The sequence below is a fragment of the Peromyscus maniculatus genome, chromosome 2 (assembly GCF_049852395.1).
Source record: "Peromyscus maniculatus bairdii isolate BWxNUB_F1_BW_parent chromosome 2, HU_Pman_BW_mat_3.1, whole genome shotgun sequence".
Classification (NCBI taxonomy): Eukaryota; Metazoa; Chordata; class Mammalia; order Rodentia; family Cricetidae; genus Peromyscus; species Peromyscus maniculatus.
The window spans coordinates 167633156-167648634 of NC_134853.1; the positions used below are offsets into that span (position 1 = coordinate 167633156).

Below are 15479 nucleotides of genomic sequence, written 5' to 3' on the forward strand. Positions count from 1 at the left end.
AAAAAACCCAGTAATTTCCTTTTTAAAATATTTGCTTTCACTTTATCATTATATATGTATGCTTGTGTCTGTGAAGGCATGTATACATGAACATAGTTGCCCAAGGAGATCAAAAGAGGACATTGGATCTCCTGGAGCTGGAGTATAGTTAATTGTGTACTACCTGATGTGGATGTTAGGAACTGAACTCTAAGCCAGCTCTGCAACCCCAAATCAGTAATCTCAAACACCCTCCTCCTTCTTTCCCCTCCCCCTCCCCTCCCTTCTGATTCTGTGTCACCCAATCATATTTCTAGTCACACTCTCGCCCAGGGATTGGTCCTATTCCCCAACTATAGTACTTTGTAACTAATTTAATGAAGAGCCATTGTTATACTAGACACTGGGCCTGGCCTGGGGATGCAAAGTCCAATACTAATGTCAATGACTTTCCAAGCGGGTATCCATCCTGTTTTCATCTTAAAACCAGCATTTTCACTATATATTAAGCAGAATTAATTGTGACAGAGAGAGGTGAGGGGGCAGAGAGATCCAAGTGGTGGAAAAGCAATATGACAGTGTGGGGATCTGAACTGATACAGGCTGCCTGGATTGATCCAGAACTTGGCAGAGGTAGCTGACTTTGGGGAAAGGTTAAGGGAGACTCCTGGAGAATTAAGAGTGGTTCCTGCTTTTCTGGTAAACAAAAACTTCTAGGCTTGTTTGCCCATAACAACCGTTCTGTTTACCCAGCCTTGGTCTTTGTAGGACAGAGACCTTTTCGACCTGATAACACTCGTTAAAATGTTATAAAGTGCATACTAAGTGTGATAGATCATTGTTTTGCTTTGAATGGTGCCACATACCTGTAATGCCAGCATTTGGCAGGCTGAAGCAAGAAAATTGTGAATTTGAGATCAGTCTGGACTGCATAGCGAGACCCTGCCTCCAAACCAGTCAACCAGCCAGCCAACCAACCAAGAGTTCCCTTGTTTGGGGAAAGTGGGAGTTTTATAGGAACTTAGGTCCGTCAGAGGTGGCCTAGAGAGCAGAGTTGCAGCCTGCTGTTAGAGCAGACATGTGGGTATTGTGTTTTGTCACAGAGTAGCCTTAAAACTTGTATAGCCAGCATTCGAAAATAGGAGCTTTCACTTAAAGTGAAGATTTCCTGAAGGAGGAATTGAGGTCGACAGAGTTCCTGGGAGACAGGGTTGTGCCCTGGATGGGGCACTACTGTTTTACCTTCCCTCTGCATGCACATGGCTGATAAACAGCTTGCCTAGTGCAGATTGGGATGTGGAATTTTGTTTCATGTGTCTGCTGGGCTATTAAGTAAGTGTCACTCTTTGTGTTTCCAGTGTTTGCTTCTACACTGCCCTGCCTTGTTCACTTAAACTGTTGCTGGGAACTTCAGCAGAGTGTAAAATATCAAAGCAATATAAGACTATTACCATAATTTTGAGCCAGATTTGAAGCAAACTTTCATTAAATACAGGCCAGGATGATAGACTCTGAACAGCTCCATTCCAGGGTTCCCAGAAAATGGCCATGAGTTATGTTGGCTAGGTGCCTTTTTTTTTTTTTTTTTAAAGGTAGGGCTTCTCTGTGTAGACCAGGCTGACCTTGAATTCGCAGATTATCTGCCTGCCTTTGGAGTGCTGGGGTTAAAGGCATGCTCCTCCACCACCCTGCTGGCTAGGTGCTTTTAAAGGGCTACATAATATTAGTACTTCCATCCTCCGTCCAGTTGGGGGCAAGCATCCATCCTGATCTACTTCCTGCCTACATACCTCCTACCTACCTGTGACCAAGCATATCTGGTGCAGTTGGGTCAACCAAACTTATCTAGGGAAGTGAAACATGGCTTGTTATCTTACATGAACAACAGCCTCCACCACCTCAGGATTTATCTGTCCTTGGGTAAGGGCTTATAGGTTAGAGGCATTTTGTTTTATGGATCTCTTAGGCACAGTAATTAAAACAGAAAATATAACTTTGGCTCTCACAATATGAATGTTGGGTAACTTGCAGATCTTTTCCTAGGCCTCTGGTGGTTATGATAGCCATTGTACCTGCCTGCTTATCCCTGCTCTGCCTTATTTGGAATGTATGCGTTACAGCTGATGACTTGTTTCTATATATACCATTCTATCCACTCTGCAGAGTCCCAGTAAGTCTCAGAGTTCCTTCCTGTCCCTTGATAAGTAGGTCTCTTCCCCAGCCATGCCATTTCTACCATTTAAGTTAATTCAACTGTTTTTAGTGTTAACTTTAGTAACTCACTGTTTTTATCTTAACCATGACACACTATCCTTTGGTGCAGTCCTGTAATTTGCTGTGTGTCTGACCTGCAAATGTATATTGGAGGTGGGTGTCTTGTTCTTATCCAGAGCTGTCACTCTAGGATACTTTTCCGTTTTGTTCATTCTCTTTGTGTATCCGGTTGTTTCTCCCTTTAGATCACATTGGTCCAGGTTGGCTTTGACCCCTCACTGCTCCTAAGTGGGGATCAAACAGGCTGTTGTGACACCTGTTGTGAGATGGTCCAACGTGGTGCGACCAGTTTCAGTGATTCACAATTTTGCTCTTACTTTGTGCTGCACAAAGAAAAGCGTGTACAGGGTACCAGGTCCAGAAGACTGCATGCTGGGATGCCTCTTTTCTAGTGCTTACATTGATGGACCTTGATGGTGACTTCTCCATCCCTGTCTTACAGGCCAAACTTCCGGATTTGCAGCCATTTCCTTCTCCAGATGGTGACAGCGTGACTCAGCATGAAGAACTTGTCTGGATGCCTGGAGTCAGTGACTGTGACCTCCTCATGTACTTGAGGGCAGCAAGGTAATGGGGATTTGCCCAACTACTTTCTGAATTAGGACATATGGACTGATGAGTGTCAGTACAGTGTCTCCCTTCCCTTCTTATTAGTAATGGGACCTTTTTTCACTCTGAATATTGCTTTCTGTTCTGGTGATCCTTCTTACCTGGCAACGATAGCTTACCGTTTTCTTCTCTTCTTGTTATTTGCCTCACCTCAGACTTTAGAATGCCTCAGAAGGAACATCTTCAGCCATACACATCAGCACATCTTCAGCCATACACATCAGCGCATCTTCAGCCATACACATCAGCGCATCTTCAGCCATACACATCAGTGCATCTTCAGCCATACACATCAGAGCATCTTCAGCCATACACATCAGCACATCTTCAGCCATACACATCAGAGCATCTTCATTCATACACATCAGAGCATCTTCAGCCATACACATCAGCGCATCTTCAGCCATATACATCAGCACCTCTTCAGCCATATACATCAGCGCCTCTCACCACAGTTGAGGGAGTCCTTCAGGGCAGCTTACAGTTACATTCCTGGTGTCGGTTCTCTGCACTGTGGCCGCTCAGTAGTGTCTGACCTAGGCTTGGCATTTGTATGGCTTCTCTACAAGAGAACATTTATCTGTGCTTATCCTATAGAACTTAGGACAGAGATAGAAATAGAAACTTCAGTCCCTTCATGTCATAGTACAGACAGAGCCTATCTTCTAGTGATTTTGGGAGAATCACAGCAGCCTCACCTATGTGCAATAGCAAAAACTGGAATACACTCGTTGGGGTGGCTACTTCCATCTTGGTTGTTTGTAGTCCACAGTGCTTTGCACACAGTGGAGATGAGATTAGTGTCAATGGAGTAGGTGACTGAATGTTTTTTCCTGTTCTGTCACTTTTCACTTTTAGTTCACTAAAAAGTAGTTGATACATAGATGACAGAAATTAATTTCACCTGTTTTCTGGGGACTTAAAAAATGTTAGTTAATGCCTGGTGGTAGTGGATCTAGGTACTTTTAAGTCTCCTAATCCAGTGGAACACCAAGGCAAGTATTGTGATCACAAATTGTCATTAAATTGTGATTTGAACACATATATGTGTTCAAATTTGGAATCTTAATATGAGCACAACAGGAGAAGTAACATGGACCCACTGCAAGTCACACTTCTGTCCCAAGGGAGGAAGGGTTAGACTCTTGAGGCCGAGCTGAGGACTGACATAATATGCATATATTAATGGAATCTTGGCTGAAAATGAGCTTGCAAACTAAGGGTTAAAAATCACCCTGTACCTGGATATTGATGTGTGCTGATGAAGGAAACTCCATCCCTTTCCCCAAAGGAGCATGGCAGCATTTGCAGGGATGTGTGACGGAGGCTCTACAGAGGATGGCTGTGTCGCAGCATCTCGGGACGACACTACTCTCAATGCACTGAACACAGTAAGTCTCTGGATGTCACCTTAGGGGAGCTCAAGAGTGGGTGCTATGGTGTTGCTATGATTATAAATGGATTGTGACTCTGCAGTTAAAGAGTGCTTGCTGCTCTTCCATAGGAGCTGACTTTGAGGGTCCCTCTTGTGACTTACAGGCATCCCCACACATGATGCATACTCATATACACAATTTATATATAAAAATTAAATCACATAAATAGACATAATAAAAAATTAACAAAAAGCCAGGAGGTGGTGGCATATACCTTTAATCCCAGCATTTGGGAGGCAGAGGCAGGCAGATCTCTCAGAGTTGGCGGCCAGCTTGATCTACAGAGTGAGATCCACGACAGGCACCAAAACTACATAGAGAAACCCTGTCTTGAAAACAAACAAACAAATAAATAAAATTAACAAAAGAATTTTGGGGGCTGCTGAATTGGCTCAGCAGATGAGAGCATTCCTGCTTTTGTAGAGAAGCTGTGTTCAGTTCCCAGCACTGGAATAGCTTTTCACAGCTGCCTGGAACTCCAGTTCCAGGAAGATCCAGTGCCCTCAACTGATCCGACATCTGTGTGCTCCTTAATGCACATGGTGTAATTCATACACTCAGGCATGTGTGTGCGAGCATTTGTTCGTTGGTTTATTTTGTATCTGATGAGATCATCACATAGTGGTTATCCTTTTTTGGTAAGGTGAAAAATGTTGCTTTCAAATGATTATCAGCTATTTGTTGATAGAATAAATCTTTCTCAGTCCTGTTCTGTTGTGTTCCATTTGTTAATATTTTGCTTTTTCAAGACTGGGTTTCTCTTTGTAGTCCTGTCTGTCCTAGAACTCACTCTGTAGACCAGACTGGCCTTAAACTCAAAATCTGCCTGCCTCTGCCTCCCACATACTGGGATGAAATGCATGCGCCACCATCCCCTGGCTCTGTTTGTTAATATTTTTGTTAAAGAAGTTCATATAAAGATTCCTGATTGATGCCAAAGTATATTTTGTGTTCAATTTTTTATAACATATTGATGAGTCTGTAAACTCTTTTTTTTTTTTTTGGTTTTTCGAGACAGGGTTTCTCTGCGTAGCTTTGTGCCTTTCCTGGAGCTCACTTGGTAGCCCAGGCTGGCCTCGAACTCACAGAGATCCACCTGGCTCTGCCTCCCGAGTGCTGGGATTAAAGGCGTGCGCCACCACCGCCCGGCGAGTCTGTAAACTCTTATTGCTAAACATTTTTAAGAACTAAACATTTCCTAGTAAAGTCATGAGAACCTAATATTTATTCATGAAAAGTTTTAAAAGGATTAAGTAGGATCTAAGAGCTGCTTCAGTAGGTAAAGGAGTTACCGCCAAGCCCCGTGACCTTAGTTTGATTCTTGGGATCCACATGTCAGAAGATATAGGTGTTGAGACTTGAACTCAGGTCCTCTGGAAGAGCAATACATTCTCTTAACCATTAAGCTATCCTTCTAGCCCCAAGATTTCAATCTTTTGTAGTTTGTTTCCTCATTTGGCATGTTATTTATATTGACTAAAATGCTTCGTGTATTTGTAACTCCACAGTTATTGTGTGTGTGTGTTTGTGGAGGGGGGGAGGGGGTGTTAAAAGTGAGGTACTAGGGCCTGGAGATGCTGTTCAGTGGGTAAAGACATTTCCCACCAAACCTGATGACCCAAGGGTTTGTCCCTGGCATCCATAGAGGAGGAGAGAACTGACTAGCACATTGTCTTCTGGCTCTGTCTCATAACTGATAGCTGCATAATCAGTATAGTATGGACGATCTGAATAACAGTCACCATTTTAGCTGTTTCCGCTACCTACTCACTAGGCCCTATTTATTTTTACAGCATGTTTTTGAGGTGGTGGTGGTAGGCGCATGCACCTTTGTAGTATTTGTGTATTGGCTCTTGCATCTTTGAGGGGCGGGCTCTTTGTGTCCAGTAATAACTTTTGTCTTGATGTCTCTTGTGTCTGATGCTCTCATAGGCTCTCCAGCTTTCTCTTGCTCTTGTCCATCTTTCTCTAGCTTCTTATTTTGAATCTTGCCTAGAGAGTTTTTGAAGTAGCTCCCTTGTTTTGTGTGTTTCTGTTGTTCTTGTCTGACTATCCGGTCTGACAGTGTTACAGGTGTGAGTCACCATGAGCTGCTTATGTTGCTTAAATTGTGAGCTCTGTAATACAGGATTGTTAGGTTACAGTTTTATCTTTAGAAACACGTCTATATGGGATCCAAGTAGTGTAAACTTTTGGTGCAGATGGGCTAGGTGCACCTGTACCATCAGCTGGTGAGTAATTGATAAACTTGATGTCATGAAGCACAGAACAGCCTTCTTACCCTGATGGGTTTGATTTGGCCATCTCTGCTGGCTGCCCACTTACAAAACAGATCTTTTATTATGCTAAATTATTTTTATTAAGTCAATACTGTATTTCACTGTTGGGGCTCAATTTTCTTCCATTAGTAAAATTAAATTTTACTTCTCTGAGTAATTGTTGCCATTTTTATGTTTACCTTTTCTTGCGGCACTCAGCATCTGTTTGGTTTTTACTTATATAAGTAAAATTTATAATCACCTCAATCCAGACAGTTTTATTCCCTGAAATATGGGTGGCTGTTAGATTTGGATCAAGCTTTTTAAATATTCAGTTTGTTTGCTTATTTATTTATGCACACCCACATCTCCAACAAAGGATTCAGAGTTCCCTGTAGTTGAATGGCTTTTCATCTCTGATCGGTAACAACAATTTGTTAACTATCAGGTATTAATCATCTTGTTTTCTCAGCCCTACCCTGCTGCCTGGTACATGGTAGAGAAAAGCTAAATGTTTGTATGGTTGAAGAAACTAATCAGGCTCAATTCTGTATCAGAGCTGATCGTATAGAACTCGGTGTTATGAATATGCAAATGAGCTGACTGCAAAGACCCTTCATCTCATTTGCCCCCCTGTACTCTGAAAACTGTCTCTCTAGGACTTGTCTTGGGAATTTCCATCTGTTCATCGTAAGTGGGCTGCGTTGGTGTCTCCTGACCTGTGTTAGCTTGCGGTGCTTGTTGGTATTTAGGGAATGAACATTTCTCAGTCCCAACTGGGCACTCACGGGAGGAGGCCCCTTTGTGACAGTCTGTGAGCAGCTCCTTCTTGCTTTGATTCTGTGGGCATTCACTGGTAGTGCTGCCCTTTCCACACAAGGCAACATTAATGAAGTGGTTAGTGTTTGCTGACTTGGGTTATGGCAGGGTTTGAGGGGCTGGGGGTGTTGTTTTGTTGTTGAAAAGGGAATGGAAAAAGTTGATAAAATTGATAAGCTATATGTTTCTTATTATGGAAATCCCATAAATTTCAGGACAGTAGCTCATATACATCAATCTCGACAAGCTTCTACTTACACAGTGCCATGGTTTCAGTGTGTGCGGGCTGTACTGCTAATTACCGCTTTGCAGGAGCTGTGGACAGCGGCTTTGCAGTTGAGGTTTGTGGTGTAGCCAAGCCCTTCTCCAAGGGTTGTCAGAATAACTGTGTGTCCGTTTCTGCCTCTTCCATAGGCTGTGCTTGGACCACTTACTTGGGACCTAGTGAGCTGTGGCTTTACAAATGAAATGGATCGAAATTTACTGTCATGGTCTGGCTTGGAAGTACACATGTCTATAATTACAACATTCTGGAGACAGGCAGAGAGGTCAGCAGTTTGAGGCCAGAGTGAGACCCAATCGGCAAAACTTAAACAAACAAATGAATAAATAGAGAAAAAGATATTTACTAACATGACTCCTTTTGTAGTCCAACTTAGTTCTAAAGTTCCAGGTAATGACATTTTCACGTAAATTTATATATGGTGTACTTTGGTCTCACCTAAATGAGGGTGGATTTTAGCTTTTAATTCTTTAATGTCTTGTTCCTTTAGTTGGATTGGTTTCTCTGAGGTGGATGGGGGTAGGGGGAGAATCATGGCCACCCACATTAAAACCAGTGGGACATGCCTGCCTTGAGTTTTGGATTGCTGTCATTCAGAGTCTCATTGGGCTCTGTTTGTGTTCCTCCTCACACGGCTCCCCACAGTCTGAGCTCCAGCTCTGCTTTTCCATATGAGCCACCATCAAGTGTTTTTTTTTTTGTTTTGTTTTGTTTTTTTTACCCATTTCTTTTTAGGACTTCAGAAGGTTGGTAGGGAAGTTGGGACAAGTCTCCTGGAGAACAGACTGGCCTGGATGGAAATTGAAGTATAGCCTTGAGGGTGACTTCAGTGCCTGCTGATCCTCCTGCCTCCACTTCCCAAATGCTTGGGTTGTAGGTGTGCACCACTATACCAGACTCTACTCAAAAGCCTAAAAAGCTGAATAGGCTCTAGTTCCTGGTCCTCACACCTCATAGACCTTTCTGCTTCCTGCCATCACTTCCTGGGATTAAAGCCGTGAGTCACCATGCCTGGCTGCTTGCAGTGTGGCCTTGAACTCACAGAGATCCAGGCAGATCTCTGCCTTTGAAATGTTAAGATTAAAGGTGTGTGCCACCATTTTCTGGCCTCTGTATCTAGTGGCTATTCTGTTCTCTGACCCCAGATAAGTTTATTAGGATGCACAATATATTTGTCTAAAATGAAAATAAGCTTATAACTAATAAAAGAAAAACTATATCTAGTAAGTATATATAATATATACAGTCAAGAATTACATTAACAATGTCTAGTCCATTAACATTTGACAGATTCAGACAAAAACCTCCATTTTATATATATTAACAATGTCCAGTGCATTATCATTTGACAAATTCAGATAAAATTTTTCATTCCTTATTCTACTTAAAACAAGTAGTTTCTTTTTAAAAGTAGATTCAAAAATCTCCCTTTTATCTTATCAGTCTAACTACCACAGTCAGGCCTTTTCTGGAGCAGAATACATTTTATGAGTAGATTTCCTTTACCACACCAGGTAGATACAGCTGTGATACCTTGATGTTACCCTGTATCTTTGTGCCCACATTTGGATTTTTTTTTTTCCTGCTTGTTTTCAAAGCTTTGAGAATGCTAGGAGTAGTTGCACATGTGTTTTCATGTCTACCTATGGTCCAGAACCATTCTACTTGTGCATAGATGTGGACCTTTCTCTCTTGGCAAGTCATCATTCGGAAAGTCTCATACATAGTCTGGACTCCTGAGCCTGCCAGAGCATTTCTTGATGGCCAGTTACATCTGTCCTGTGTCCTGAGCCTTGAATCCTCAGCAGTCACTCACTGAGTTTTCAGGAGCCCTTTTCCCCTTAGGATCTAGTGTTAGGATCTAGTATTGTGTTGCCGAACTCATATGCGAGAAGCAGGATAGATTTGTTCCTGAGAAACAAATCTATATGCATATTAAATGTGTAAGTGATAACCTCCTCAGAATTTTCTGTAAAGGTCAGGGCTGTGCACTTCCAGCTGTCAAGAGACTGGAGACTAAGGCCGCCTGTGCTGAGGGAAGCAGTAAGGGAAGCAGCCGTGTCAAGGGTTTTGTTCCAAGAGTGTGGCCTAGGTTTGAATTAATGTGTTAATATTATTACCACGCATTTATTATTTCAGGAGATCCTCTGGCTTTGTCTTTCAGCAACATCTTATGAAGTGATGGAATGTGAAAATTTGGCAAATTCTAAAAGTCGCCTTCCACACCTCCTGTTGTGGCTAGAAAAATACAGGGCTCCCATTCTCCAATTCCGGTCTCCTACCAGATTGCAGGGTTCTCTGTTTCTCTACTCTCAATTCTCTCTTACCTGCCTCTTGAGCTCTCTAGCTGGTCTCTCCCCTGAGCTCTTGAAATCTGGCTTGTGTGCTTAGTTAACAGCAGGGGCACTTCCAGGGCCAATCATGTGACTAGTAGAGCCTTAAGTGAAAATCCATGTCCTGAGTTCTTCCATTCCCATGATGCTTTTGACCTGTCCCACCCCCTCCCTTCTAGTCAGCTGTCCTTAATTGAGTAATTTTTTAGTGTCAGGAATAATGGACGATACCTACTCTAAACAGTCTTTCAAAGTGGGTTCTCACTTCTTTCTGCAGCCAAGAAAATAAGAGGTTTAATTGCAGTGGTGGCAGTATGTCAGGGCAGGGAGCTGGGGCCTAAGTAACTAAGCACAGAAGCCAGACTTCAAGAGCTCTTCAATCAAGCCACAGCCAGGGGCCAGTCTGGTGCAGAGTCTTCCACCCAACTCCTCACCTGGGTCTTGGCCTCAGGCTTTTCTTGGTGTTTGTGTTGGTGTTGAGACTGCAGACAGAGCCTCTAAACAGGCAGATGGTTCACCTCAGCCAAGATGTGTAGAGGTCATTTACCACGACTCCTTGACTCTTTGAAGTGGCTTGCCTAGGCTCTTTTGGAATGTTGCCTTTAAATCTTGCTCTTGGACTCTTTTTGCTGGCTCTGCTTCTTCCTGTGAGTCTAGAGAGTCCTCAGAGACCCTTAGTAAGAGATGGTGACGGGCTTGCTTCCAGACACAGTAGTGCTTAGGAAGGAGCCGTGACTCAGCAGAGAGCCTAGAGATGTTGCCCGTATGTATTGCTGCTAATTTTACCTCCTCCCAAGAATATGGGCTTTGTTTGGTTGTTTCTGTTCATTAAGGACAGGCAGGGTTGGTTGGGCTGCACTGATGACTAGACTTTAAAAGCCTACTCTGGAGCGACTCAGCATTCTTATCCTATCTGAGCTAGCATTTACCCCTGGTTTTGGTGGATCCTTTCTCATCTCTGCTGATTGTCTGCTTCCGTTACCCATCCTCAGCTCCAAGGCCCAGGTCCAGAACAGGAGGGATGTGCTCGCTGTGTTACCGCAGATGAAGGGCCGTGTGCCCATCATCGCCACCAGATTGTCCACAGTTGAGTGCTATAGGCCTGGGGTTGTGACACACATTCTTCCTGGAATGTAGATTTATGTTAAACCCCTGCACTGTTGCTTCCTATCAGAATGGCCTGCAGCAAGCCAGTGGCTACTAAAAGTGATGCTTGAACGATATGTGCTGCCCTGCCACTTTTCTGTGTAACTGTAAGGACTAGCATAACTCTGAGACCTTGTTATTATTTAGAAAATGACTTGGGGTAGAATGACTTGGGGTAGAGGGATACCTATGTAGCAGTTAGAGAACACTGGCCTTGTGTGCACAGGGCATTGAGTTTACTCCAAACATGACAGTAGGAGGGATGTCCAGGGACTCTATTTTCTTGTGAAAAATTAACAATACCTTTCTCTCAAGCTTTTTCTAAGCAGTTAAATTCTTGTTTTTGCCCTTGTTTCTTTGTTCCTATTAGTATATTTAGACAAATTTAGTTGCAGTGGTAACTAAATAGCAATATTTGATGGACCAGTGATCAAATAAAATGAATACTGTGCTTGTAGGGTTTTTTGCTTTTTTGTTTAGTTGTTTTCCAAGACAAGGGTTTCCTGGCTGTCCTGTAACTCTTTATAGACCAAGCTGGCCTCAGTCTCACAGAGATCTTTCTGTCTCTGCCTCCTGTGTGTTGGGATTAAAGGTGCGCCACCACACCTGGCTTAGTGGTGGTGGTTGTTTTAAGACTATGGCCGTGAACTCACAGAGCTCCTCTGCCTCCCAAGTGCTGGGCTCATAGCTCTGCACCACCACCCCTCGCAAGTCAGGTGCTTACATTTTCACTGTAGCTTTCTGACGTGTATGTATTTTATATATTATATATGTATCATACTTTGTGCTACTCGATTTACTGATGTTAGAGTTATTAATGAAGTCTCTTAATCATGGTTAGGGAGAGGGAGATTTTTTTGTTTGTTTGTTTACAATTTTTCGAGACAGGAAGTGCTGGGATTAAAGGCATGTGCCACCACTGCCCAGCGGTGAGATATTTTTTTAAACATCTTTGACAGATTTTGACAAAGTCTTTTTTATGTTAATAGTAACGTACACAAAACAGGCTGGTGAGATAGCTCAGCAGGTGAATTGACTGCTGCCAAACCTTCCAACCTGAGTTTGCGCCCTGGGATCCACCTGGTAGAAGGGGGCACTGACCACTGCACTGCAGGCTGTCCTCTGACCTCCACATGTGCACTCACACACAAAACACCATCCACACAAAGAAATGATTTATAATTTTTAAAATGGATACAAAAATTATAAGGTCCATATCCTGCTGCTCATTCCGAGTTATTTTGGCAGTGTCTTGCTGTGTGTATAGCATATTTTGGATAGCAGAAAACTCTAATCTTACACTGTTCTTAATAGACCACACTTATTAAACATTCAACTTGAAAGCAGTCTGCCTTAGAGAGGCTTTCCCTACAGTTACCCTAATAGCTGTAATTGTAAAAGGTAGAGACTGCCAGATGCACTGCCATTTGATCTAAAAAGGTCACAGGAAAAGGGACATTTAAATTAAGTTATAAATTACAATTGAAGAACAATATTTTGATGTGTGAGACCAGAGATGTCAGAGCAGGGAGATGTAATTCATGGGTTCATTATAGAGTAGAGGTGCCTGACAGCTGAGCCATGCCAAAGGGAAAATTTATTTGCAACACCATGCAGACAGAAATGGCAGCTCCTGTGAGAAGCCAGAGCAGAAACTGGAAACATTGTGGTAGTCCTGAGTTTATGCTAATGAGGCAGCCAGAGCCCCAGAGATGTTTAATGACTGCTGTAATGTAAATGAGGTGCTCTGACATGGTGCACATTTTCAGTCTTACTTAAATTAAGACCTCATCCTTGCTCCGTAAAATAGCATACTTTATAACCAGGCATTAAGGCTGATTCTTTCACCTCTATGTCCAACAGACAGTTGCTGAGATTTGAGAATTGTTGAGGCAAGAGAGTTAAGATTTCTATGCATGGCAGCTTTGAGGAAGGGTGTAATTTAATGTTTATGGCAGTCCATGAGAAGTTCAATCATGAGTTAATTAAACTGTAGGCAGTCATTAAGTATTATTTATTCTTTTGAGAGGCTTGCCAGTAAAGCACTTATATATATTAAATTATAGAAAGTAATAAGCAAGGGATGATTTGTTGGGCAGGGTAAGAGAAGCACATTTAACTTAGGCAATTATGCAGAAATGTGTTTTTCTTCTTGTGGCATGAGCTTCCTCACTGCTAATCAGGAAGGGTCAGGGGCTATAGTGAGCCCCTGAACAGCCTGAACCATGCGTCTAAAATGTCACTGCCAGTGGAGAAACCATTGTAGGGTTTAGAACTGTCCTAAGTCTCATAGGATCCTGATGCTTTGTCTCATGTAAAGCTTCCCACTGTTTCATGACAAGTTGAGGGCTGATAATGTGCCCATTTGACAAGTGAAAATGTCCAGTCCACAGTTCGGGGTAGACCTGGTAACAAAAGTATGACTCTAGGGGCTGCAGAGATGGCTCAGAAGTTAAGAACATTTAACTGCTCTTGGTTGGCAGAGGATCTGAGTTCCTTTCCCAGCACCCACCTGTCAGTAGCTCACAACCATCTGTAACTCCAGCTCCAAGGGATCTGATGCCCTCTTCTGGACTCCATGGGCAAACAATCATACATTTTTTTTTTTTTTTTAAAGAGTGTGACCCTGCTTTGGGTTCTGTGTCTTTCCTGCAAAGCTACAGAAGCGTTGGAGGGAGTCTGTGGCAGGTTTCTGTTCAGCTGCGGGAAGGTGCCAGGTTACACAGTCTTTGGCTCTGTGGTTCAACAGAATGGTTACTTTTGTTAGAGCGGAAGCAAGCCAGGTGTTGCTAGAACTGCCGTTGGTTTTAAGCAGCCGCTTGTACAGGCCTGTCTTTCACCGCACGTCTCGGTGGCTAGCATGGAGAATTGCTCAGTGCCTAGGCCCCAGAGGAAGGGTTTATGTGTGTTCCTTGACAAGTGTGCCAGAATGAAGGAGTAGACAATCTTGGCCAAGCCTGTGGGCAATCCAGGGCCCACAGGACACTTGACTAGAAAGAGCGAATTATGATGGAACCATATGAAAGCTGGTAGATTCATGAAGGATCCCCACTTTGTTACCAAATCCCTATCCTTAAATCCTAATTCATTGGCTGAAAAACCAACAACACTAAAACAAAACAACCAAAAACTTATGGCACCCCCCCACACACACACTGCTTTAGTAGGGGGGTGGCAGGTGCCTCTACCCTCACTTGCTTTCAAAGATTGGAAAGTTGAGTTATGGTGCTAGTTTGTGGTCCCTGTCTTATGCAGAGTCTTTTTTTTTTTTTAAAGTAGTTCCAAAACATACACAGTTCTCTGTGTTTTCCATGAAAATTGCATTTAATCCCAGATCTTATCTATCTAGCTAGGCTACAAAATGGCCAGAAATGTTTAATTATCCTGCTTTGATTGCCTTTCCATGACTGCAGAATGAAGCTGTAGGATGATTGAGGGTTTCCCACTGTCTTGCTGGGTTTTTTTGCCTAGCTTTCTCTAGTAATAGTGAGAGGCCTGCCATGAATGTCTGTCCTCACTGAACAGCTGTAGCCCAGTAGTCCTGATCAGGTGTTGAAAATTGGAAACCTGGAGGCAGGAGAGATGGCTTAGCAGTTAAGAGTAGTGACTGCTTATGACTTTGAGGAGAGCCAGGGCTACACAGAGGAGAGAGGCGGGAAAGGGAGAGAGAGAATGTGAATGAATGAATAGTTGCTGCTTTTGCCTAGGACCAGAATATTTTTCCTAGCATGCATATCATGTGGCTCAAAACCACCTCTCCAGCTTCAAGGGCTCTGATGCCCTCACCAGGTCTCTGCAAGAACCTTCTTGCACATGGTGTAGACATACACAAATATACACACACAAATAAAATAATCATAGTAAAAAAGAACTATATCTATGTTCTATCTATTTAATTACCTTTAAAACAATTGAAACCTAGGCAGTGAGACGTTTAGGTAAAAGTTCTTGTTTTCAAGATGACCGCCTGAACTGAAACCACACAGCAGAGTGAACCAGCTCCTGCAAGCTGTCCTCTGACCTCCACGGGCCTCTGTAGCATCTGTCCTCTTGCCCTCCACCCCAGTTCCTCCCTCCCTCCCTCCCTCCCTCCCTCCCTCCCTCCCTCCCTCCCTCCTCTCCCTCTTACCCATATATAAATGAATGTTAAAAATTAAAAATAAGCTGGGCAGAGAAACATCACCCTTTACAATAGCCACAAATAATATAAAATACCTTGGAATAACACTAACTAAACAAGTGAAGGACCTTTTTGATAAGAACTTCAAATCTCTAAAGAAAGAAATTGAAGAAGATATCAGAAAATGGAAGGATCTCCCATGCTCATGGATAGGTAGGATTA

General features: G+C 42.9%; 1 protein-coding gene across 13 annotated transcripts in view; it reads left to right on the plus strand.

The window, feature by feature from the left end:
* Rere (arginine-glutamic acid dipeptide repeats) overlaps nucleotides 1-15479 on the plus strand; it is a 367324-nt gene that overhangs the window by 252598 nt on the left and 99247 nt on the right. For all 13 annotated transcript variants that reach the window (XM_076565684.1, XM_042272445.2, XM_076565680.1 and 10 more), the window contains 2 exons: nucleotides 2696-2820; nucleotides 4154-4253. In XM_076565684.1, the coding sequence (XP_076421799.1) occupies nucleotides 2696-2820; nucleotides 4154-4253 (225 nt within the window). The remainder of the gene's footprint in view (nucleotides 1-2695; nucleotides 2821-4153; nucleotides 4254-15479) is intronic.